Source organism: Brassica napus, chromosome A3 (assembly GCF_020379485.1).
Source record: "Brassica napus cultivar Da-Ae chromosome A3, Da-Ae, whole genome shotgun sequence".
NCBI lineage: Eukaryota > Viridiplantae > Streptophyta > Magnoliopsida > Brassicales > Brassicaceae > Brassica > Brassica napus.
In genome coordinates, this window is record NC_063436.1 from 16,463,551 (window position 1) to 16,485,796 (window position 22,246).

A 22,246-nucleotide genomic window follows, 5' to 3' on the forward strand; every position below is an offset into this window, starting at 1 on the left:
CTAACAGAGTTTTAGGCAACTAAAAGGCCATATGTTGGTGGCTATATCAAATTTTATTAAATAGCTTAATCACATTTTCATGCACTGAGAAATTCTTGTATTAATGATCACCAACAAATCCAAAATGGTAACTAATCACTTTTCCCCCCTCAAATGTGTGCTTAGAAGACTCTTCACTTGCGGTACTGTCGAATCTCTTTTACAACGCCGTCGGTCAACGAGTCAACATCATGATTCTTCCCGTAAAATTTCACAAAACTCATCTCCGGACTCATCAGGTACCTATATTCCACACAAACCCAATATTAAAACAATAAGCTTCCTGAAAAATACTCTGTAAAAGGGATAATAGTAGACACGTACATGACTATAGAGTGATCAACGAGATAGTCTGAATCTTCCTCTTCTGTCTTCATGTAGTACACCCTGTAAGAACGGGCCACCGATTTGATTTCTTCAGGGCTCCCGGTTAACCCAACCAGTTTCGGATGAAACTCTACAAGAAATATATTAAACCATCATTTCAAAAACACATAAAAGAATCTTACCGAGCTAAGAATATAATCTACAAACCTTTGACATATTCATGTACTTGCTCAACTGTGTCTCTTTCAGGATCCACAGAGATAAACACTGGAACCACATCTACTCCAGACTCACTGATTTTGTCAATGGCAGCAGACAACTTAATAAGCTCGTCAGGACAGATATCAGGACAATGAGTGAACCCAAAATATAAGACGGTCCATTTCCCCATCAGGTCTTTCTCCGTAACACGTTTCCCATCGTCTCTTACAAGACTGAATGGTCCTCCAATGGCTGCTTTTCCAGCAGATGGTCCTTCCTTCACGGCTATAGAATTGGTATTTATATCTAAAAGGCGCCATCAAGAAACCAGGTCAATATACATACAAGAATAGAGAAAAGCAATAATATTGGAAGTCAATGTGAGATAAATAAGCATTTACTGAGTGCTTAAAGTTGATCAAAATCCATCACTAACAAGATCAGTATTTTTATTAAACTCATCATATTGTTTCAGATGGTAGCTAAGACATGGTGCACATAATAAAGCTACAAACCATGCATTCAATTAGGAGAATTTTTCTAATACATATCAGAAATCGAGAGCTTGTTCAAAATCCTAACCATAGTATACAGTGTTTCTTGTCTACTGTTTACTACTCCCTCCGTTTCAGTTTAATTGTCGCTGTCGTTTTAGAATTTCCAATACAAGAATCATTAAACAATCCTTCAATTTATTTTTCAGTAGTTAGATATATAAGAAATAATATTTTTATTTTGGAAATATGTAAAATTAAATATTTTTTAAAAATTTCTGTGTATAAATCTAAACTACAACTAAAATAAAACAGAGGGATTACATGATAAAGTTGTGACATTGCTAACAAAAAAAAAGTAAACTCACCATGAGATGAGTACCTTGGATATGACGTTTCTTCTCCCGATCATAATAGTAGACCAGTCCAGCACCAGTAGCAAACAGCAAGAAGAAGCTCATCCACGAAACCGGCTTTATTTACCAAAATGCCACCATCAAGACATCATCATTTAAGTCTTTTAACAGAACCAAGAGTTTGTGTTACAAAAAAAAAAAAAACAGAACCAAGAGTTTAGGTAATGGAAACATCTATTAAAAAAAAACGATTTACCGCTCCGCGAACGTCTTTTCCGAAAGCTCGTTCGTTTTTCTGATCGGATCCTCCGGATTTTGTTTCCGGGTGGTTAGATTTAGGAAGCTTAGAGGTTGTATCGGAAGCGGAAGTGCTCAGCAAACATCTCTGATCCATTTTGAATCGCTCGACTCCACAGCTAAGTGAAAATAATTGTCGAACAGGGCGAGGAAGAGAGGAATCTCCATGACGAAGCGCGTCGGAGATGCAGGGAGGAGATTGTAGACCGCTTGAGGCGCGAAGTCGGTGAACGGAACGAAGACGGCTTGCTGTTCTACAAAGAGCAGACGCCATTTGACGTCGGATCGGAGTTTTTCACTGGGGGTTTTAGTCTGAATAGAACAAGAGAAGGTTTTTTAGTTTTACACTGTAATAAACTTCTAGTAAACGGCAAGGTTTGCACACGCCTTTCAATAAAACACCATACTGTTTAGTACGTTAGGCCCACTGTTGTTTAGCGTTACGGCCCATTAAGCTAGTTTAGACTTTAGGTATCCTTTAATTTTATGTATTTACGTTTTCCACCCTAAATTAACACATTTTTATCAATATACTCCGCCTCTATCTCAACCATAAAGATTAGTATATTTTGGTGAACTTTACGGTTAGGCAGTCAGGATTATATAACATTTGTTTCCCAAACATATCTATTCGGTTACAGTCCTCTTTAACCCACAAGGAAATCTATGGCAGAGTCTAAGGCAACGTCTTGTGAAATGAAAGGCTTCTCATTACATAATCTCGCATCAGAAGAGAGTACCATACAATAAACCAAGACCAAGACAGGACAGCTAACAGTTACACAATCAGACAGTAAATACATAATAAAAATAATGATAAAAAATATTAAAAAGGAAGAAAAAAAAACTCATAAGCACAAGCAGAGTCTCCAGGTACTTCCGGTATGATCCGAAAACAAATCAGACACTTTTGTGTGGACAGCACTCAATCAGATCCCCCAGTGGAAGGGAAACATTTTTACATTAAGAAGAGAGCTGGAAACGGGCGCTAGGTTTCTTTCTTCTCCATCCCTACCAGAAACACAAGAAACAATCTTCATAACATTTATACAGAAGACAAAACTGGGGAGGTAACATGAATGATGAAATAGGACTTACGAAAGCAATGTAGTACAGGAAGGTCAATCCAGCCAGGATAACAAACCCGATTTGGAACACGTTGTACCTGAGATATATACCACATCGACCTCTTAATAAGACAAGAGACAGATACAGTTTAAAAGACTGCTATGTGCTAAACCGTTACTGCTTACTTGTAGAGGTACTTGATTCCTCGGAGTGACTGCAACGTGTGGCCAAAGATCTCCTGGGCAGCAGTGGCTTGAGCGTAGTATCCAAATGCAGTGGCGCAGAATTGAATCACACTGCAATTTAAAAGAACCATCAGTCACTTCAATTGTCAGGGACTCTGACTCAGGGCTTAACATTTAGTGTAGCCTACCTGATTGAACAAAGAAGAATGAGGCCAACATTGAAGAGGAAAGAGTTCATTAAAGTAGCTCCCCATCTGAAAACAAAGTCCAAATGGCCCAATTAGCAATTAAAGATAATTGGAAAATAGCCAAACACTGTTAAAAACCAATAGATGTGGTTTACTTCATGGGATGAATGGTGATGAAGACAAGCTTCAAACCCAGCATCATTGCCCCAGCGATAACAGCGAGTAGAAGGTAGAAACAGAAGAAAGCAAAGGCAGCAGTGCCAAGAAGACCTATAGAATCCCGCACATACAAACATAGAGTCAGGCAGAGGTATGAGGAACGTTAATATATAGAAAGAACAGTAAGTAAGAACTTACCCCAAACGTCATCAAGCTTAATAAAAACCTCGTTAAGAAAAGGGGAAAGAGGAGGGTCGACAAGTAGATATATGATGATGTGTGCCACCCATGCAATAGAAACGATCAATCTACATAGACATTAAAAAGACCTCTATGAATGCTTATATAAATTCAAGCCAGTAAACTAAGGCCATAACACCAGAAAAAAAAACTGTGAAGAAGACTATTTTAAAACAAAATACTAACCCTATGATTCCAAGAATAAACTTGGCCAAGTATCCTAGTACAGTGAAAGCCCAGGCAGTTTCTGCCTGAAAAAAAGCCATAGAATAGTTGAATAACACAAAGAATGTAGATATAGTTGTAAGAAATACACTCGTCTTACCTTCTCTCCTTGAGGATACGCTTCTTCTAAGAGGTTCACATCTTCCTCCAATTGGAGCAACTCCTGCAGGTTAACCACATTCAATTACAGGATCAAGGGGACATTAAGAACTCAAAATTCAGGTAGATTTTCCAATTTTAATTATGAAACAAAACTGAGAGAAGATACCAAGTATGTACCTTTTCAACTGCTTTAACATTTTTCCTCCATGCCCTGCCCTTAGCACCACCTTTTTCTTCCTGACGAAGTCCATCGGCTGCTTTCTTTAGTTCTCTAGCCTTTTTCCCTAGCTCAGTTGCTTCCTGTAAAACATTACGGAGTTTATTTAGAAATGACTCAAGAAGTAGAAGACATGAAACCCTGAGAAGAACAATAACCAAACCTTTATATATTGTGATCGAGTGATAACAGCCTTTGGTCGCCGGATGAATGCAGTGATAAGTCCTAATGGTAGGCAGGCAATACCAACGCCACCAAATATCTAGAAACATTGGAGATAACAATTAGTTATCAGATTTTCTATATGGGAATCTCAAATTAAAACATCAATTAGCTACAAAAGATACAAATCCATTATAAAAGACAGTTCCTATCCTATCCTATCCTTTCAAAGCATACATGGCACTTCTCAACAAGATAGAAAAATGCTCATACCGTGAAAAGAACTGAACCAACAATTGTAGGAAGAGCAACAACGTATTCTGGAAAAGTAGTACGCATGGTCCACGTTTTCTCGGATGCGACACTAGCTGTAAATGCTGAGCACTGCATCAATTAACACAGAGGCAGAGGAAACATGTTACATGCTGAAACTCTCTATGGAATAAACCAATCATGATAAGAAAATATTACCTGGCGGGCGGTGTTACCGATACATGGTTGATTATTTGAAAATTGCCAGGAAGTAGGGAAAGAGGTCGTGCCAGAAGCCAAGTGCCTGACAGAGAAATCCACCTTTCCAATAACACCTAACATGATGTAAAGGAGAGTGAATCCAATGAATGCAAAATCAAACGCAACCATGAACGGCTAAGTAAGAGTTCAATAACTGAGAGTTTATAACTTCTATAGGTAAGATAAAGATGTTACCAACAACTATAAGCTATTCCTAGCAGAAACATGACAAAATATCTCAGCACAAGCCCTAATGAGGTAAACTTATCAGCTGAAATCAACATAGAAATGCAGTTCACAGATGCCAGCCATATCATAGTGAAGAGAAGACCAACATTGGTTTTAGCCAACAGAAGACTAACCGTATAAGATTCCGAGCACCAGAGCACAAACAACAGCCGTGCTTACCACCCAAAGCAAGGCACTTTTAATCCTTTTCCCCATAGTCCTGAAGAAAAAAAAACAAAGCAAGCCCACAACACATTCATCAACACTCAACCAAAACAAAATACAATTTAAAAACAAAAACAAAAGGTGATTAATTTCATCAAAAGACACGAACTTCTCCTGGTCCCCTTCATAGAAAAACATAGCGAAAGGGATAACAAAGAACACGAGGATAGCGTCAACAATGTAAACCGCAAGCCAAAGATCCTTCATAGGCAACGTCAGATTACACGCGCCGTTGTAAATCGCGTGCCTACAAGCGTGCCGATTCGCCACGTCAGCCGGCAGCATGAGGATCGAGATCATGGCGATGGAGAGGCCGAAGACGACGACGAACTTGGGGAAATACGCCTGGTTCGCATCGTCTGGATGCTGGTAGTTGACGAGGAGGTAGACGCTGGAGATGAAGACGATGACGCAGACGACGATCGCGACGATCACGAGAGCGAGGTTGAAATCGCCCATCCGATTCGAGAGGTTCCGATCCCGATTGGAAGATGTAGGGACCCAATTGCAAAAAAAAAAAGCTAGGGTTCGAAAATTTTGAAATTGAATTTGGGGATTTTAGCAGATCTGATTTTGTTTCCCTCTGGAGAAACCAGACAGAGGAAGGAGGTGATGAACATTCTTAAATTACATCCTTGCCCTCAGTTATGTGATGTAATTACGTGAATATGGCGCCAGTGCTAGATGGCTTTGGGTATAAATGTCATTCTCAATCGGGAGTCCAGCTGTCCGAACTCCGAAGCACCATGATTCAGACAACTAATGAAAGTGATCTTCAGGTAATAAAATACCTTAACCGGCGCCGTACGGGTTCTAATGTAGAATCAATGTTGGGCTTCTAAAACCAATTATAATATTGGGCTTTCATGAAGTTTATGGCCCGATACTAATGGGCTAAATTGTAAACTAATAAAATATTTGTGGCCGCTAAGTGTAAATTAGTTGTATCCGGTTGACCTTGGTATAAATTCTGCACACTCAAACCGAACCGAGAAAACCGCTCGGAGATTAATTATCACGTTTATTATAACTCCAAACCGGTACGGTTTGATCGAGTTGAGATGTAACTGAAGAAGATCAAGTTGAGAACAACGAAGAGCGAATCAAAGAGGAGGAAGAAGAGCAATGGGGGTCGATTATTACAAGGTTCTTCAAGTGGATCGGAGCGCGAAAGATGACGATTTGAAGAAGGCTTATCGCAAACTCGCCATGAAATGGCATCCCGACAAGAACCCTAACACCAAAAAAGAAGCCGAAGCCAAATTCAAACAGATCTCCGAAGCTTACGATGTAAATTTCTCTTACACAACTCGAGTTCATTACATACCCCACAAAACCCATTTCGTTTTCCATCGAAAGTTTCAATCTTTGTCGGAATTTGAATATTGAACAGTTATGACATTCCCACAAAAGTGTTAATCTTCTGTTCTTATGATGTTTTGATTGATTGCATTCCCGACAAAACCCATTTCGTTTCCCATAGAAAGTTTCAATCTTTAAATTGAATAAGGACAGCTTGTTTGGGGACAAAGGTGTTAATGCTCCGTTCTTATGATGTTTTGATTGGTTGCATTTGCCTCAAGGTACTGAGCGATCCTCAGAAGCGAGCAATCTACGATCAATACGGAGAAGAAGGTCTAAACAGCCAAGCTCCGCCTCCTGGTGCCGGCGGGTTTCCCGGTGGTTCGGACGGAGGAGCTTCGTTCCGGTTCAACGGTAGAAGCGCTGACGATATCTTCTCGGAGTTCTTTGGCTTCGCTAGACCGTTTGGTGACACACGTGGTGCGGGACCCTCTGGTGGTGGGTTCAGGTTCGCTGAGGATGTTTTCTCTTCTTATAGGTCTGCTACGGGAGAAGCTTCTAATGCTCCGCCGAGGAAAGCTGCTCCTATAGAGAGACAGCTTCCTTGTAGTTTGGAGGATTTGTACAAAGGTATCACTAAGAAGATGAAGATCTCGAGGGATGTCCTTGATTCCAGCTGGTACTTTCTTCAACTCGTTAGCCCTCTATTCATTTGTGTGAAGAATAAATATTGGTTTGCATGTGAAGTTGCTTATAGAGTCTTTACGTGGAATAAATAGTTGTGTTCTCTAGGCCTAGACGTTTTTACCATAAACCTAAATCTGAACCTTAACCCGAACCAAAAAGGCTGAAAAAAAAACAAAATTCGATCTGAACCGTTATAAAAAAAATATCCAAATGGGATTTTAAGAGTTACGGACTACAAAATCCAAACTAGGATTAGGATTAGGATTTGAAAATATTGGAAATTAGTGAAATATGTTAATGTTGTTATATATGTTAAGGTACTTTATATATTTTAGAGTATTTTAAAGACTTGTAGTTTGTTTTATTTGTTATTTTGAATATTTTTAGTTAGTTCAAGTAGCTTAACTAGTTTTTAATTAGATTTTGGAATTATTTATATGTTTGAGTGTTTTTGGTCAATCTTTTAGTGTTTTTTCAGAAGATGTTAGGTGATTTCAAATATTGGTTATAATCCGTTTCAAACTGAAGCCAACCCAAAAATTAGTAAAACCGGAATGGAACTCTTGTGAATATAGTACTGAAAATTCAAATCAACTGAACGAATCCGAATGGTACACCGAACGCCAAGCCTAGTGTTCTCTGTTACCATGTCTCAGTTTTTTTTTAAATCTAGAGATTGGGAAGTGGATTAGTTATATAAAGATGTAATTCTAGATATTAGTCGTTAGCCATTGGATAGATTTTGTTGGACGTTTGGGATCATGACCAGTGAGATATATGAGTTCTGTTTTACCAGAGTTGTTCGGCACTTGGCTTAGTGCACATTCTCATTTGCACTTTTGAGACATTAGAGTTACTTCTTTGTTTACAACGCAGGAGGCCCACAACAGTCGAAGAGATCTTGACGATAGAGATCAAACCAGGATGGAAGAAAGGAACTAAAATAACCTTCCCCGAGAAAGGAAACGAGCAGCGGGGAATCATACCCTCAGATCTTGTGTTCATAGTCGATGAAAAGCCGCACGCTGTGTTCAAGAGAGACGGGAACGACCTTGTGATCACGCAAAAGATCCCTCTCGTGGAAGCACTCACGGGGTACACTGCTCAGGTCACGACTTTGGATGGGAGAACGCTAACGGTTCCTGTCAACAACGTGATCAGCCCGACCTATGAAGAGGTTGTGAAAGGCGAAGGCATGCCGATTCCTAAAGACCCGTCGAGAAAAGGGAACTTGAGAATCAAGTTTAACGTTAAGTTCCCGTCGAGGTTAACGACTGAGCAGAAAACTGGAATCAAACGGATGTTTTCGTCTGCTTAGTTATGATTTAACTTTACACCATCTCTGTCTTTCTGCTACGTTTGGTCTCAGTTATTTCAGTTGGATCTTTGGGTGGTCGTTGTGAACTTAGTGTGACTGTTTTTTTTTCTGGGAGATTGTAAGATCATTAACTATGTAGTATCTACTTACACAATACTATGTATCTCTATTTTTTGTTCTTTACTAATAAGTTGTATTTAGATTGAATAAAAAGAACTAGTTAAAGATTTACTTTTGAAAATTTTGATTAGATCTTCATAAACTGTTCTTTTCTATGCAAACCTCAATAAAAAGATCTTTAAAATAGTTTTGATAAAAAACGTTTTAGTACAACCTTTATTATGGTTGTTCTAACAATCTTCCACATGTTTCTCTTTGTAACGCTCCTTTACGAGATGACTAAAACCAATCCATGGACACATAAAACCAGTCCATGGTCACATGACTAAGGTTTAGAGAGTTAGAATGGTTGAGACTCGTGAACTTTGTTTGTGACAACACATGAGTACATCTCCTTCTTGCTTCTACAAAACATATAATATCAATATATATAAACATTATTGTAATGTAATAACAGAAAAGAACAAAGACATGTTTTGGCTTAAGAACACGAGAGTTATACTATGTACACTTCCTGTTAACAGTAGAAATGATTCGTGTCCGCATCTCATGTGTGTATAAATACCAAAGAACTCATCCTCATTATCATACACCTCTCTCCTTGTCTTTGCTTCTTTGTTCATGAGCTTACTCATTTGTGTCCTATTCATTTCACATGGCGCAACTGTACTCTTCAGTGAAACCCACGCCAATGCTGAAAGATGAGCTAGACATCGTGATACCAACCATCCGAAACCTAGATTTCCTCGAGATGTGGCGACCCTTCTTTGAACAATATCATCTGATCATCGTCCAAGATGGTGATCCTTCAAGAACCATCAACATTCCTAATGGTTTCAACTACGAGCTCTACAACAGGAACGACATCAATCGTATCTTGGGTCCCAAGGCTTCTTGCATTTCATTCAAAGACTCTGCTTGTCGTTGCTTTGGTTACATGGTCTCCAAGAAGAAGTACATCTACACCATTGATGATGATTGCTTTGTAAACATCTCTCTCTCTCTCTCTCTCTCTCTCTCTCTCTCTCTCTCTCTCTCTCTCTCTCTCTCTCTTACTATATCAAACGATTATGATCTCAAAGTTGACAATGACTATGTAATGTAGGTTGCAAAGGATCCATCTGGAAAAGAGATCAATGCGCTTGAGCAGCATATCAAGAACCTCTTAACTCCATCAACACCGCATTTCTTTAACACACTCTATGATCCTTATGGTGATGGAGCAGACTTTGTTCGTGGATACCCTTTTAGTATGCGTGAAGGTGCAATAACCGCTGTCTCTCATGGCCTTTGGCTCAACATCCCTGACTATGATGCTCCTACTCAGCTTGTGAAGCCTCTTGAAAGAAACTCCAGGAAATTTTTTCTTCCGTTGAAAGCTTAAACAATGAAGTAGTGCTTCTGTTTTGCTTATTGGTTTAGTTTTCTTGGTTATGTGCAGGTATGTTGATGCTGTCATGACCATTCCCAAAGGAACTCTCTTCCCTATGTGTGGTATGAACTTAGCTTTTGATAGGGAGCTGATTGGTCCGGCTATGTATTTTGGACTTATGGGTGATGGGCAGCCAATAGGACGCTACGACGACATGTGGGCTGGTTGGTGTGTTAAGGTAAATGCTCTAGCTAGACCAGAGGTTATTAGCTTAACTGTAAAGGTTCGAGTGGCCGCTATGACGAAACTAATATTACATGATATATCCGAACCTCTTGATATTCAAAAAAAAAAAAAAATGCTCTAGCTAGGTTGGTCAAATGAAACTCTTATTCATTGGTTTTTTGTAATGGTTGAAACACAAATGTAGGTGATATGTGACCACATGGGATGGGGAGTGAAGACGGGTTTGCCTTACATATGGCACAGCAAAGCCAGCAACCCATTTGTGAACCTGAGAAAGGAATACAATGGGATCTTTTGGCAAGAAGAGGCGATACCTTTCTTTCAATCTCTGGCTCTTCCTAAAGAATGCACTTCGGTGCAGCAATGCTACATGGAGATGGCTAAGCTAGTGAAAGAGAAATTGGGGAAGGTGGATCCTTACTTCACCAAGCTTGCAGATGGAATGGTCACTTGGATTGAGGCTTGGGATGAGCTTAACTCTCCAGATGGAACTGAGGCCAAGGCACCAAAGGGAAAAGATGAGTAAAAGTGAAGGTCAATGAATAAGGAAAAAATCATATCCTCTGCTTTATTTTTATTTTATTTTTGCAACTGCTTTTGTTTTCTATTACTTGTCATCAGTATTTGTGTTGTCAGCCCATTATTCTATGTAACTTTTGCTTCTATATGGTTTCTATCTATGAATTATCTATCATTCATGTGTTTCCTTCAAGTGTGTCTGTCAATAGTGTGTTTGATTTTTTGAAAACTAACTACATTTACTATTTAAAGTATATTATAGAAATTCGGAGACATGTTCGGTCCTCGGTTCTGATTCGGTTTTTCAGTTCTAGAAATATACGATCCGTTTAGGTAAATTCATAGTATCCCAACATGAATCCAAACCTCAGTTCAGTTATTCGGTTCGGATAAAAGTGTCCATGCATAATAAAACCAATTTAATTCATCAGATTCATGAACACCAAAGTTGATTGCATCTACAAAGAAATTTAAAAAACTTGTAACATGAAAAGATTGAATGAAACATAGGGCATAAAAGATAAGAGGATAAAAGAATTGGCTTCTGCAAAAACAGAGCTAGAACTTATCAATCTCAACGCCATCTCTCAAAACCTCATAAGCATCACGTCTTCTGCTTTTCTTCACCCCTGCGTTGAAATGGATCTTTGACGAGTCTACCGAGATACTTGTGACTTTCACCCATATCATTACCTTTGTTTTCATCCCTTCAACATCAGCGAGCTTTCCTTTCTCGAGAAACCCTGTAACCGTTGTGGTGAACCTCAGAACTGATGAGTCTTTGTAGCCAACTTCGCAGATCGATGGGATGAAGACGGTGAGTTTCTTTGTCTGTTCATTGAACTCGTAGTTGGTTGCATCGCGTGGAAAGATCCCAACAGGCAAACCAAACTCCTGGAGTAACTCGGGTAATGGTTTCTGCATTTTCCCTGTTGAGCTCTCATCCTTGAGTGTCAGATGGAAACAGAAGAAGAAAAAAGAAGATAAAACTGCACCTTTGATTTTGTTCACCAACCATTTTGTTCTTCCTTGGATGCTGTTAGACAGAGACTGGAAGGAAACTTAGTTATAGATATTTCAAGATCAACACTTCATTTATTCGAACTAATAATAAATAGATCATGCTATTTAGAGATTCAGAGAGCCTTGACTCGCAAGAAATCACAACGGATCCCTAATTGAGAAAATCGCAAGCATTAACATGATGCTTATCAGTGAAACGAATATCAAATCTGAATATCGTTAACATGATTAGAGTGAAAGGAGTAGAGTGAGGGACGAAACGTACGTTGATATCGTCGCCGACGGAATCGAGCTGCTTGTTCGCCTTCTGACCTAGCCAGTATGATCCCACCTTGTTCAAGATCTGATCCATTCTCACTCTCTCTCTCTGGCCGTGATCGGAGGGAGGAAGCTTTTCTATCAATGATTCATTTCTCTTTCTTTTATAACACTACAACAGCCAATAAAATCATGACACGTAGCAATGTGAACTCATTTTCGTTTGGGACTAATCTCATAGAGTGAAGATCACACAATGTGTTTGGCTCGTGTAGTACCCAACACAGAGAAAACAATGTGACATAAACACGCTCAATGGTTCAGTGGAGAGACACTAGCAGGTTCAATAGTTAGAATAATATTACAGGAGAAGAAGATTCGTAATCAAAATTACAAAAAGGCCAACGCAAGCTAAGCAGGAAAGGTTTCTACATCTAAGGAACCGTGGAGATCAGTATAAAGGTCATTGGTTGCTAAGCTAAAAACCAAGACTGTTCAGACAAACACATCAAACAAATGAACTCGTCCTCTGTCTATTGCTTGTTAATGATGCTCCAGATACTGTTACATGACTCATAGGCCGATATCTCATTTGTCTCTAATTGGAACTTCTCAACTCTTTTCTCGCCATCTACCATATCTAATGAACACTTTAAATCAAGGATTCAAAGGAATGAGACTCGTGAAGCAAAGAGATTATGAAAAGCAAAAAGGATACAGGCTGAGATCTTGAATGGATCATTAACGTCTGCTTCTGGTATAACCTTAGTGACACACGCATACATAGAAAGCTTCTTCCTGCAGAGATAAAGAGGAGTTGAGAAACCAATATCTACCAATCAATGTGGTTTGAGAATCTTACTCAGCTCTTAAGTCGTCACGATCTTTTCTCTTTAAAGATTGCCTCTTTTCATCAATGGAAGCCCATTGGGCCTTCAGGTCTTTGAGTTCATCAGCAAGGACTGTATTGACAGAACAAAAACTTTTCATGTCACTGAACATTAACATAACTTCACTGAAGCTAAAGTATACACTTATCTAAGCTCGTCATTTATCTTGCGTTCTAGCTCCATATCTTCATCAAGCTCTCTCTGAAGACGCTCGATCTCGTCATCTCGAGCTGAAACATCTGAATAAGCTTCGTCTGTTTTCTTCTTACAAGCTTCTAGCTTCTTCTTACAATCTGCATTTGGAAAGAAAAAAAAAAACAAAAACAAAAAAACGAACACTTTTATATGGTTAAGTCTTGTAAAGTATCAGTCTTTCGAAGTTTTCTAGAGACCCAAGTGAAGAAAAACTAACCTTTGATAGATTCCTGAATCTGATTGAGATCCTCGTGGAGAGCTTCTGAGTGATCGAAGCTTTGCGATACGACGTCGAACCGATTCTTAGCATTCAGTAAGTTGATCAAATCGTCTCCGTAAGACATCAGAGCTTGAATATCGAAGTTCTCTCCCATTTCTAGCGATGAATTTCACACTATCTTGGCTAACAGTAGCTTTGGATTATCCGAGCCTCAAAGCCTGAAATTGAGGTGCTAAGTATGTGATTTTGCCCTCTTGGCTCTAGAAGAGGAAACGGAGAGTTCAAAAGGATTGAAACGGAGAGACTGTGAGAGGAAAGATCTGATTTTGAAAATGAGTTTGATCTGTTCACTGCTAAAATGAATATGAACGTCGGAGCTGAAAGAGAATATGGGCCCTAGCCAAACGTCTATAATGGGCTAACCCAACTTCGTATAATTGGCTAATCAAATTTGTGACCAATATGACTTGCGTTAACTGATCTCTTTGACCTAATATTGTCTTTCTAATTTTATTTTGTTCACATTCTTGGAGCATTATTATTGGTTAAAAACTCATATTGGTATCTCACTAATATAATTACAATATATATAATATAAATTCATTATGTGTTTTTTGTAAGTCTAAACATTGATAGAAAGCTAAGTGTCATTTGAGTCTCTCAAAACTATAATAATTTTAACTAGTTTTGGTTGAATATTTTTATGTGAAACATAACTAAAAATGTGAATCTCAAACAAAATAATTAAGAGGTAATTAGATAGTACTCCTTATGTTTCAGATAAAATTTGAATATTGTTTGAACTTTATGACTAATTACGTAATAGTACATAATTTCTTATTGGTTAATTAGTTTTGCTTAGTGGTATTTTTATGTAATCAAAATAAATTATACTCCATAAAATTTTACATTTTCTTAATCTATGCGCATTAGCCTCAAACATTAAGTTTTTGCTAATCCCTTATATATTAATTGAGGAACATTTGAAAAGATGTAACCTCAATTTTGTATTAATTAAAAGAGGCCCCAATGCATAGGTGTCACTCAATTAGGTAGTCAATTACATTCAATTGAAAAATAAGTAGGTCCACATTCGATTTTTATATGTTGTTAGATACATAAGTTGATCAAACTATATGATATAATGATATGATATGATATTTTCTTTCCTTAAATAAAACCTACGGAATTACCATAAATGACTAATATATATATGACAATTAATGAGTTTAATAATAAAGATTTGATAACAATGTATATCTCCTCCATCATTTTTTGTTTAATTTTATATTATTAAAATAAATTAAACAATCAAATTAGCTATAAAAATAAAATTTAGATTTTTTCGTATATGTTATATTTTGAATTTTAAAAACGACAATAAATGACTAAAACTATTAAAATTATTATGTTAAAAATTAATGATCAATGGTTTAACATTTTTATTATAAGAAGATACACATGATTTTAAAACCATATGAGTAAAAAATATCATTTAATAATAAATAAATATATATATATATATATATATATATATATATATTAAACACTATATACCATAAGATTACATAAATATTTTAATATTAAAACTTTCAATGAATTTTCAAGAACATTTATAAATTATAAACTTATTAAAGATTTCAGATTGAAAATTTTGTTATCGATGATTTAAATATTTTGTTATAAAACGATATGAACGATCATAGAACCGTATGATTATAAATTCTTATTTAATAAATAACTATACAAAATATACTATTTCTAGAAAAATAGGTTGGTCCATCTTAACTTATATTACACTTTTTATTAAACTAACTATCGAATTGATAAATAACGTACCAAAAAATGTTTTGCACTTTCCTTAAATAAAAGCTACGAAATTACCTAATATGATTAACGTATATATGAAAATTAATAATAATGAATAATAAATATTTGATAACAACTTTTGTATCTTAGTTCTTTTTTAATTTTATATTATTAAAATATATTTAAAAATCACATTAAATATATAATAAAAACATTTTTAATTTTTCTTATATGTTATATTTTGAATTTTTCAAAACGTCTATAAATTATTAGAAATTTGAAGATCCCCACTCTGAAAATTTTGTGATCAATAGATTTTTTTTTTGTCATAATAAGTTACAAATGATCATAAAATTGTATTAATATGAACTTTTATTTAATATTATAAGAAGATACACATTATTTTAAAACCATATGAGTAAAAAATATCATTTAATAATAAAACATATATATTTATATATATATATATATAGATTATACTATATACCATAAGATTACATAAATATTTTAATATTTAAACTTTCAATGAATTTTCAAAAACATTTATAAATTATAAACTTATTAACGATTTCACATTGAAAATTTTGTTATCGATGATTTAAATATTCAGTTATAAAATGATATGAATGATCATAAAATGTATGATTATAAATTCTCATTTAATAAATGACTATATAAAATATACTATTCTTAGAAAAATAGGTTGGTCCATCTTGACTTATATTATATTTTTATTAAACTAACTATCGAATTGATAAATAATCTACCAAAAATTTTTTTGCACTTTCCTTTATTAGAAGCTACGAAATTACCTAATATGATTAACGTATATATGAAAATTAATTATTATGAATAATAAATATTTGATAACAATTTTGGTATCTTAGTTCTTTTTTTTTAATTGTATATTATTGAAAGATATTAAAAAATCACATTAAATATATAATAAAAACATTTATATTTTTTCTTATATGTTATATTTGAATTTTTCAAAACGTCTATATATTATTAGAAATTTGAATATTCCCACTCTGAAAATTTTGTGATCAATAGATTATTTTTTTGTTATAATAAGTTACAAATAATCATAAAATATAACGCATATGAATTTTTATTTAATAAATATTCAAACTAAATAATATATATATATATATATAAACACTAATGATTTAAAGCAACAAGATTGGCTGATCAATTTAGTCGTCGAGTTGAAATCTTTCAAAAGTATGTGAAAGACTAAAGTCAAAGTAAATATGGATTTAGAATAGTAGTTATATTTTACTAACCAAATACCGAAAAAAACCGAACCGAACCGAAACCAACCCGATATCCGGATTGAACACCCGTAATCCAAATGAAGCCAAACTATTGTTTCATTCTCCAAAATATAATAAAAATAATAACTTAATCCCGCGCAAGGTGCGGGTCTTATCCTAGTTCTCCCATTAATAGTTAACATCTTCTTTTCTTTCCGTTTGTTGTTCGTAATTTATATTTGTGACATGATATTTGTTGTGACTTAACAAAACACACACAAACACACTAATTGTGAAAAGAATTCACGATAATACAAACAAAGGCTAGAAAACAATCAAATCCCTAGGCATGAATGTACTCTGACTCCTCTTGAAGACTTTAATGCCGATTAAGAACCAATGAACGAAGTGTTAATGCATGGATGCAATGAGAAGATACAAAATCGACATTGACAAAAGGTAATTTTAACATTTAGGTCCAATCCAAGCTTCTTCCCATGCGCAACACTTTGATTGGATCAATTTAAAGCAGTTGAAATGACAATGAATACTATATAAAATCTTGTGTGTTGTCCAATGATTTGAACAAGCGTATTATGACATGTGCTTGGTAGGTTGAAGGTTTCACGTTCATAGCACAACGACAAGTGAACTACGAATCTATGCCTAAGTTTGTGTCCAGGTTCATGATGGTCTGCCTATAATTGAATTAGGGAACGTGTATTGAAAGAATTAAGAATCGTAGAATCTTCGCAATTGGCTGGAGTTATAAACAATGATTGCGTTCCGAACATTACTGGCCTTTCATAACAACAGATGTTGATATATATATTATGCTTAAATTATGTTACTTAAAAGTAGAAGTTTCGGGCTTAGGTCTATAGTCTTCTCAGTTCTAGAGTTAGAGTTTATAAATTTTGATGTAAACAATGATTTTCCATACATAACTGTTTAAACTCGAACTACAAGAAAACCAACTCCTTGTATTATCTATCACTAGACTACTAATACTTTACTAATTTACTTATGTTTGTTGTGTGCATCTTGTTTCATACGTGATTCGTTGTATAGAACCACGTATCAGATTAGACTATCACTATCGCCTACAGGCTACAGGTCAGGCCAATCAAACCAAAGAAATATAACGCGTGACTTCATGTGTATGGTTGGAGTAATGTCCTTACTTGCTCGTCTTATCCATGATTAGAAGTTAGAACAACTACTTAATTAATACGTGGACTTTTAAAGTATACTATTATTTTTTCGTGTACTCTAGTGAGTTTCAATTTAGTTTAGATTATACTTATACAAGATAAGTACGTCATTATAATATCAAACTAGGATGATTAACATTAGTGGACACATTTCTTAAAACAGTGTGAGACAAACGGATACGTTTCAGCTGATGGCAATTTACGAAATTACTAATTGACAGATTATTTACGCCTTTAAATTGAACAACTCCGCCAAAACTCATACTCTATCTATCTATCTCTTCTCTCTTCATAAAATATCCGGAGACGTTTTAACGGCGGTGAAAAGATGCGGATGTTGACGACGGCGGTTAATACATTACTGAAACGTGAAAATTATCTTCTCCAACGTCACGGCTTCGCTCAGACAGTAGCTCAAAGAACAAACTCCGTTCACCAGACCGAAACAAAAGTTCCGAAAATACCCCCGTTCAGTTATTCTCCGCTGCCTTACGACGGTCCTTCCACCGCAGAGATCATCGCCAAGCGGCGAGAGTTCCTCAGCCCCGCTCTGTTCCACTTCTACAATACTCCAGTACAAAATAAAGGCCCTTCTCTTTTCCATTAAAACGACGCCGTTTGTTTATATTAGTTATATATACATACTTTACGTTTCTAAAACAAAAATGTTTTAAAAAAAAATATCAATTATTAAATTTCTATTGGTTTATAGCCGTAAGAAATACTCATTCAGAGAAAATAATATATGTAAAACAATATGTGCAAAAATAAAAATGTATTTTAGAACTAAACGAAGTATATATTATTTTTCTTGAGTGACTAACTTATGAGTCGGTAGGTCCGTAAATGTTTTAATTATGACGAGCCGGACCATGCTAATTTGTATATATGTTTGATGATGGACAGTTAAACATTGTGGAGGGACAGAAGCAGTACGTATTCGACGAGACGGGACGACGATACTTAGATGCCTTCGGTGGAATAGCGACGGTTTCATGTGGCCATAGCCACCCGGAAGTAGTTGAATCTGTCATCAAACAGCTAAAGCTTATTCAACATTCCACCACCCTTTACCTTAATCACACCATCTCTGATTTCGCTGAAGCTCTTGTCTCCACTCTCCCCGGAGATCTCAAGGTTAATAATAAAAACATAAACTCTTTCGAGCTTTTGAAAAAGAAAAAAAAAATCTTTCGAGCTGTGAAATAAAAGGTTTTGTGGTCGATGACTATGTAGGTTGTGTTTTTTACAAACTCTGGTACAGAGGCGAATGAGTTGGCGATGATGATGGCTAGGCTGTACACTGGATGTAACGATGTGGTTTCACTTAGGAACTCTTACCATGGAAACGCAGCTGCCACAATGGGAGCCACTGCTCAGTCCAACTGGAAATTCAACGTCGTTCAGGTTTTGTTTTTATCATTTCTGTTTAAATAATAGGATAACTTAATCAATAGTCTATCTAGGGAGACCATGTAGCCATTTTAGTTTGGTTTCACTCTTTTTTAATTTGTAGGTATAATCTTAAAATTTAAATAAATATATTGGAATCTGAATCGAAAAATATTATAAAACTTAAATGAATGTTTTTTTTTTGCTTTTAAAAGAAAGATAAATTACACTTTGAATGTGGTACTTATTCATAGACAAAAATATTTTAAAATCTGTAAATTCTTTTTGAACATCCATTTGCATCGGTTTAGTAAGCGTTTTGATGTAGATCAGTAGATTTATTTTTGGTTTGATGTAAGTCTTTATATATTTTGGTCAACCTTTGGGTTTGGTTTTAGTTTCAACTTTTACAAGGGTATACAAAACATTAAATGATCATAGTTTACTGGTAGTGGTAGCTATGGATGTTTAATTTGAATCTATTAGGATTGAGTACATCTATCTATCAAAATAAACTACACACATATTCAACGTGGGTATCAACTTTGTAACAGAGTGGTGTACATCACGCGATAAATCCAGATCCTTACCGGGGAATATTCGGATCAGACGGTGAAAAGTACGCTAGGGACGTACATGACCTGATCCAATTCGGAACTTCCGGTCAAGTCGCCGGTTTCATCGGCGAATCTATCCAGGCGAGTTATTTCCTAGTTATTTTGTACATGCATACATGCATGATGCATGTCTACGTACGTATGTGTGTGTATGTTAACTTATGTTTGTGCATGGGGATGGTTAAACAGGGAGTTGGAGGAATCGTGGAGCTGGCTCCCGGATACTTACCGGCGGCATACGACATCGTGAGGAGAGCCGGAGGAGTTTGCATCGCCGATGAAGTTCAGTCCGGTTTCGCTCGTACAGGAACCCATTTCTGGGGATTCCAGTCCCAGGATGTTATCCCCGACATCGTCACCATGGCCAAGGTTCATCATCATCCACCTTGATTAAATGTCATGCTTTGATTCATCATCAATTATAATTCAAGTTGACTGCATTTACAGGGGATCGGGAACGGCATCCCGCTTGGAGCGGTGGTGACAACACCGGAGATCGCTGGCGTTCTAAGCCGACGGTGTTATTTTAATACTTTCGGTGGAAACCCAATGTGCACTGCCGCGGGACATGCAGTCCTTAGAGTCATTCAGGAAGAGAAGCTCCAAGAGAACGCTTTCCTCGTTGGCTCTCATCTCAAACGTAGACTTACACAACTCAAAGACAAATACGAACGTGAGTTCTTGTCCAAATAAAAACATAGGCTTCGACTGGTGACACGTAGTATTAGAGTTGAGTTACAATAAAATGTACGATTTGATGTAACTTGTAGTAAAAACTATGTGGTAGAAACTGTAGATTTATGTGGTGAGTTCGCAGTAAAAATGTGAGTTATTATTTTATTAATATTATTTGATTGGTAACATTTTTGATGTATAAGTCGCAGTATATATTATTTTAAAATATAAATAATATTTTAATAATAAAATAAATAAATCAAAATTAACTAAGGATGTTGAAATTTTGTGTACATGAATTTTTAATTACCAAACAATATTAAAAAATAAAAATTAATAGAAAAAATTAATTGACTATTTAATTGGAACTTATACAAATATTTTATTTACATAACTTTTTAATCACCAAAGAAAATTAACAACTAAAGTTATAGATTTTTTTAACTAATTAAAATGAAAATGTGATTTTAGAAAAGCTTTTTTGGTAAATTAGAGAAAAACTTTGGCTAACTAGTATATAACCATAATAAATTGTTAAGTATATTGTATTAAATAATATAAACTAAACGTAAAGGCTACGTGTTATTGTAATTTTTCTAAATTGTTAATATTCAAAAGGTAGTGGGTAGTTAATTGACAAACTCAAACTTTTCTTTAACTCAAATCTTAATACATGAGCTTTTTGTTGATGTAGATTTTAGATTTGAGTTATCATTTTTACAAAGGCTATAACTCAAAATTGTAACTCAATTATAATCAACTATAACTCAAACACAACTTCAAAATCTTAAAACTAATTCATGATTGGTAACATTTTTGATTTATATGCTTAACTCAACCTAAATCAAGTGTACTACATGTTACCAATCAAAGCAATAGATATTTTAAGATAATTTTTTTTGTTTGTTTGTTGATTTTTTATATTTTTGATCCTATGCGTTTAGTTATCGGAGACGTTAGAGGAAGAGGATTAATGCTAGGAGTTGAGTTTGTGACAGACCGTGACTTAAAAACTCCTGCTAAATCAGAGACTCTTCATCTAATGGATCAAATGAAAGGTTAGACACATTTAATAAACAAAGCAAATCCGATTAAAAAAAAAGAAAAGAAATAAGTCTGATCATAATGCTTTTTTGATATCGAAGGAAAAAACTTAACTGGAACCTAATGTAAATTCCTTCCCGTATTAAATATCTGGAGATGGTCTGATAAAACTGATCCGACCTATAAACCAAATGATAATTCATCCTCTCATCCTATACTTTGATATACTTGGATTGTAATATGTATGTTTTGATATAAAGAGATGGGAGTGTTGGTGGGTAAAGGTGGGTTCTATGGGAACGTCTTCAGAATCACTCCTCCTCTCTGCTTCACCCTGCCTGACGCTGGTTAGCTCCATAGACTTTTATGTTCAGATTAGTTTCTTCAAATATCTTATTTGTTATTTATATATAACTAGTGTTTTCTCGAATTTTTATTTTGTAGATTTCCTTGTGGATGTGATGGATCACGCATTGTCCAAGATGTGATTTACTCTCGTTTCTAATATCTTTCAAGATCATTCACCTTGTGTAGTTGTGTGTGTACATATATAAATGACACGATACAAAAAGTGAAATTATGATCTTTCGTTGCTTTTTACTTTTTAGTACCCAGATGTATCACGAAGCATATAAATAAAAAAAGTCTCGTTGTTTTGTTTCTCCAGTGGATAAATATAATATGCACATATTATATGATTATAATCTGAAACCGTGGGGCAAAGGTGAAACGGTTGGTCATCAAGGGCGAGGCGATGGACGTTGCGGTGGAGAAGGAAGGAGACGTATGTCCAGAGAGCTGTCGTGATCGCTGAGGCTAGACTTGTCAGCGTGAAGTGAAGATGAGCTCTTTAAGTATGCTCA

At 35.7% G+C, this 22,246-nt stretch overlaps 7 protein-coding genes across 7 annotated transcripts; 3 read left to right on the top strand and 4 right to left on the bottom strand.

The window, feature by feature from the left end:
* Positions 1-9: 9 nt before the first annotated feature.
* On the bottom strand, positions 10-2,228 carry LOC106439225 (protein SCO1 homolog 1, mitochondrial). Its single transcript, XM_048776353.1, has 5 exons — positions 1,674-2,228; positions 1,444-1,534; positions 574-873; positions 364-496; positions 10-282 (listed from the first exon to the last, which is right to left on the bottom strand). The coding sequence occupies exons 1-5, from the start codon at positions 1,986-1,988 to the stop codon at positions 174-176; spliced, it is 948 nt and encodes a 315-aa protein (XP_048632310.1). The 5' UTR covers positions 1,989-2,228; the 3' UTR covers positions 10-173.
* Positions 2,229-2,403: 175 nt separating this feature from the next.
* Positions 2,404-5,888, bottom strand: LOC106439226 (LIMR family protein At3g08930). The gene is made up of 14 exons (XM_013880631.3): positions 5,336-5,888; positions 5,136-5,221; positions 4,732-4,847; positions 4,534-4,644; positions 4,262-4,360; positions 4,059-4,181; positions 3,880-3,942; positions 3,741-3,805; positions 3,513-3,622; positions 3,311-3,425; positions 3,156-3,221; positions 2,968-3,078; positions 2,813-2,879; positions 2,404-2,725 (listed from the first exon to the last, which is right to left on the bottom strand). The coding sequence occupies exons 1-14, from the start codon at positions 5,683-5,685 to the stop codon at positions 2,678-2,680; spliced, it is 1,530 nt and encodes a 509-aa protein (XP_013736085.2). The 5' UTR covers positions 5,686-5,888; the 3' UTR covers positions 2,404-2,677.
* A 371-nt stretch (positions 5,889-6,259) lies between these two features.
* Positions 6,260-8,764, top strand: LOC106439228 (dnaJ homolog subfamily B member 1). The gene is made up of 3 exons (XM_013880632.3): positions 6,260-6,516; positions 6,810-7,207; positions 8,092-8,764. The coding sequence occupies exons 1-3, from the start codon at positions 6,352-6,354 to the stop codon at positions 8,531-8,533; spliced, it is 1,005 nt and encodes a 334-aa protein (XP_013736086.1). The 5' UTR covers positions 6,260-6,351; the 3' UTR covers positions 8,534-8,764.
* Positions 8,765-9,220: 456 nt separating this feature from the next.
* On the top strand, positions 9,221-10,965 carry LOC106443987 (UDP-arabinopyranose mutase 3). Its single transcript, XM_022716316.2, has 4 exons — positions 9,221-9,638; positions 9,759-10,009; positions 10,095-10,263; positions 10,456-10,965. The coding sequence occupies exons 1-4, from the start codon at positions 9,309-9,311 to the stop codon at positions 10,795-10,797; spliced, it is 1,092 nt and encodes a 363-aa protein (XP_022572037.2). The 5' UTR covers positions 9,221-9,308; the 3' UTR covers positions 10,798-10,965.
* A 209-nt stretch (positions 10,966-11,174) lies between these two features.
* Positions 11,175-12,319, bottom strand: BNAA03G31010D (uncharacterized protein At5g01610). Its single transcript, XM_013880634.3, has 3 exons — positions 12,079-12,319; positions 11,786-11,840; positions 11,175-11,719 (listed from the first exon to the last, which is right to left on the bottom strand). Exons 1-3 carry the CDS (start codon positions 12,163-12,165, stop codon positions 11,349-11,351), a joined length of 513 nt encoding a protein of 170 aa, XP_013736088.2. The 5' UTR covers positions 12,166-12,319; the 3' UTR covers positions 11,175-11,348.
* Positions 12,320-12,387: 68 nt separating this feature from the next.
* LOC106439229 (kinetochore protein SPC24 homolog) lies at positions 12,388-13,711 on the bottom strand. Its single transcript, XM_048776354.1, has 5 exons — positions 13,374-13,711; positions 13,110-13,254; positions 12,934-13,035; positions 12,790-12,869; positions 12,388-12,711 (listed from the first exon to the last, which is right to left on the bottom strand). The coding sequence occupies exons 1-5, from the start codon at positions 13,528-13,530 to the stop codon at positions 12,605-12,607; spliced, it is 591 nt and encodes a 196-aa protein (XP_048632311.1). The 5' UTR covers positions 13,531-13,711; the 3' UTR covers positions 12,388-12,604.
* Positions 13,712-17,914: 4,203 nt separating this feature from the next.
* LOC106439231 (alanine--glyoxylate aminotransferase 2 homolog 3, mitochondrial) lies at positions 17,915-22,044 on the top strand. Its single transcript, XM_048776355.1, has 9 exons — positions 17,915-18,229; positions 18,562-18,792; positions 18,892-19,062; positions 19,602-19,745; positions 19,854-20,033; positions 20,112-20,337; positions 21,284-21,397; positions 21,644-21,730; positions 21,828-22,044. Exons 1-9 carry the CDS (start codon positions 17,984-17,986, stop codon positions 21,869-21,871), a joined length of 1,443 nt encoding a protein of 480 aa, XP_048632312.1. The 5' UTR covers positions 17,915-17,983; the 3' UTR covers positions 21,872-22,044.
* The last annotated feature ends 202 nt before the right edge of the window (positions 22,045-22,246 follow it).

What these genes read in the sequence shown, in the direction of transcription:
- LOC106439225 (XM_048776353.1), bottom strand. Translation starts at nt 1,988, where the DNA reads ATGGCGTCTGCTCTTTGTAGAACAGCAAGCCGTCTTCGTTCCGTTCAC. An exon ending in GAAAAGACGTTCGCGGAGCG is followed by an intron (nt 1,535 to 1,673) that starts GTAAATCGTTTT and finishes TGGTAAATAAAG; the next exon opens with CCGGTTTCGTGGATGAGCTT. An exon ending in AGTACATGAATATGTCAAAG is followed by an intron (nt 497 to 573) that starts GTTTGTAGATTA and finishes TATTTCTTGTAG; the next exon opens with AGTTTCATCCGAAACTGGTT.
- LOC106439226 (XM_013880631.3), bottom strand. Translation starts at nt 5,685, where the DNA reads ATGGGCGATTTCAACCTCGCTCTCGTGATCGTCGCGATCGTCGTCTGC. An exon ending in GGTGCTCGGAATCTTATACG is followed by an intron (nt 4,848 to 5,135) that starts GTTAGTCTTCTG and finishes ACATCATGTTAG; the next exon opens with GTGTTATTGGAAAGGTGGAT. An exon ending in TCGGTAACACCGCCCGCCAG is followed by an intron (nt 4,645 to 4,731) that starts GTAATATTTTCT and finishes TAATTGATGCAG; the next exon opens with TGCTCAGCATTTACAGCTAG.
- LOC106439228 (XM_013880632.3), top strand. Translation starts at nt 6,352, where the DNA reads ATGGGGGTCGATTATTACAAGGTTCTTCAAGTGGATCGGAGCGCGAAA. An exon ending in AGATCTCCGAAGCTTACGAT is followed by an intron (nt 6,517 to 6,809) that starts GTAAATTTCTCT and finishes ATTTGCCTCAAG; the next exon opens with GTACTGAGCGATCCTCAGAA. An exon ending in GATGTCCTTGATTCCAGCTG is followed by an intron (nt 7,208 to 8,091) that starts GTACTTTCTTCA and finishes TTTACAACGCAG; the next exon opens with GAGGCCCACAACAGTCGAAG.
- LOC106443987 (XM_022716316.2), top strand. Translation starts at nt 9,309, where the DNA reads ATGGCGCAACTGTACTCTTCAGTGAAACCCACGCCAATGCTGAAAGAT. An exon ending in CCATTGATGATGATTGCTTT is followed by an intron (nt 9,639 to 9,758) that starts GTAAACATCTCT and finishes TATGTAATGTAG; the next exon opens with GTTGCAAAGGATCCATCTGG. An exon ending in CCTCTTGAAAGAAACTCCAG is followed by an intron (nt 10,010 to 10,094) that starts GAAATTTTTTCT and finishes GGTTATGTGCAG; the next exon opens with GTATGTTGATGCTGTCATGA.
- LOC106439229 (XM_048776354.1), bottom strand. Translation starts at nt 13,530, where the DNA reads ATGGGAGAGAACTTCGATATTCAAGCTCTGATGTCTTACGGAGACGAT. An exon ending in GATTCAGGAATCTATCAAAG is followed by an intron (nt 13,255 to 13,373) that starts GTTAGTTTTTCT and finishes TTCCAAATGCAG; the next exon opens with ATTGTAAGAAGAAGCTAGAA. An exon ending in CGTGACGACTTAAGAGCTGA is followed by an intron (nt 12,870 to 12,933) that starts GTAAGATTCTCA and finishes TTATCTCTGCAG; the next exon opens with GAAGAAGCTTTCTATGTATG.
- LOC106439231 (XM_048776355.1), top strand. Translation starts at nt 17,984, where the DNA reads ATGCGGATGTTGACGACGGCGGTTAATACATTACTGAAACGTGAAAAT. An exon ending in GGAAATTCAACGTCGTTCAG is followed by an intron (nt 19,063 to 19,601) that starts GTTTTGTTTTTA and finishes ACTTTGTAACAG; the next exon opens with AGTGGTGTACATCACGCGAT. An exon ending in CTTCACCCTGCCTGACGCTG is followed by an intron (nt 21,731 to 21,827) that starts GTTAGCTCCATA and finishes TTTATTTTGTAG; the next exon opens with ATTTCCTTGTGGATGTGATG.
- BNAA03G31010D (XM_013880634.3), bottom strand. Translation starts at nt 12,165, where the DNA reads ATGGATCAGATCTTGAACAAGGTGGGATCATACTGGCTAGGTCAGAAG. An exon ending in CCGTCGGCGACGATATCAAC is followed by an intron (nt 11,841 to 12,078) that starts GTACGTTTCGTC and finishes GTTTCCTTCCAG; the next exon opens with TCTCTGTCTAACAGCATCCA. An exon ending in GTTGGTGAACAAAATCAAAG is followed by an intron (nt 11,720 to 11,785) that starts GTGCAGTTTTAT and finishes AGAGCTCAACAG; the next exon opens with GGAAAATGCAGAAACCATTA.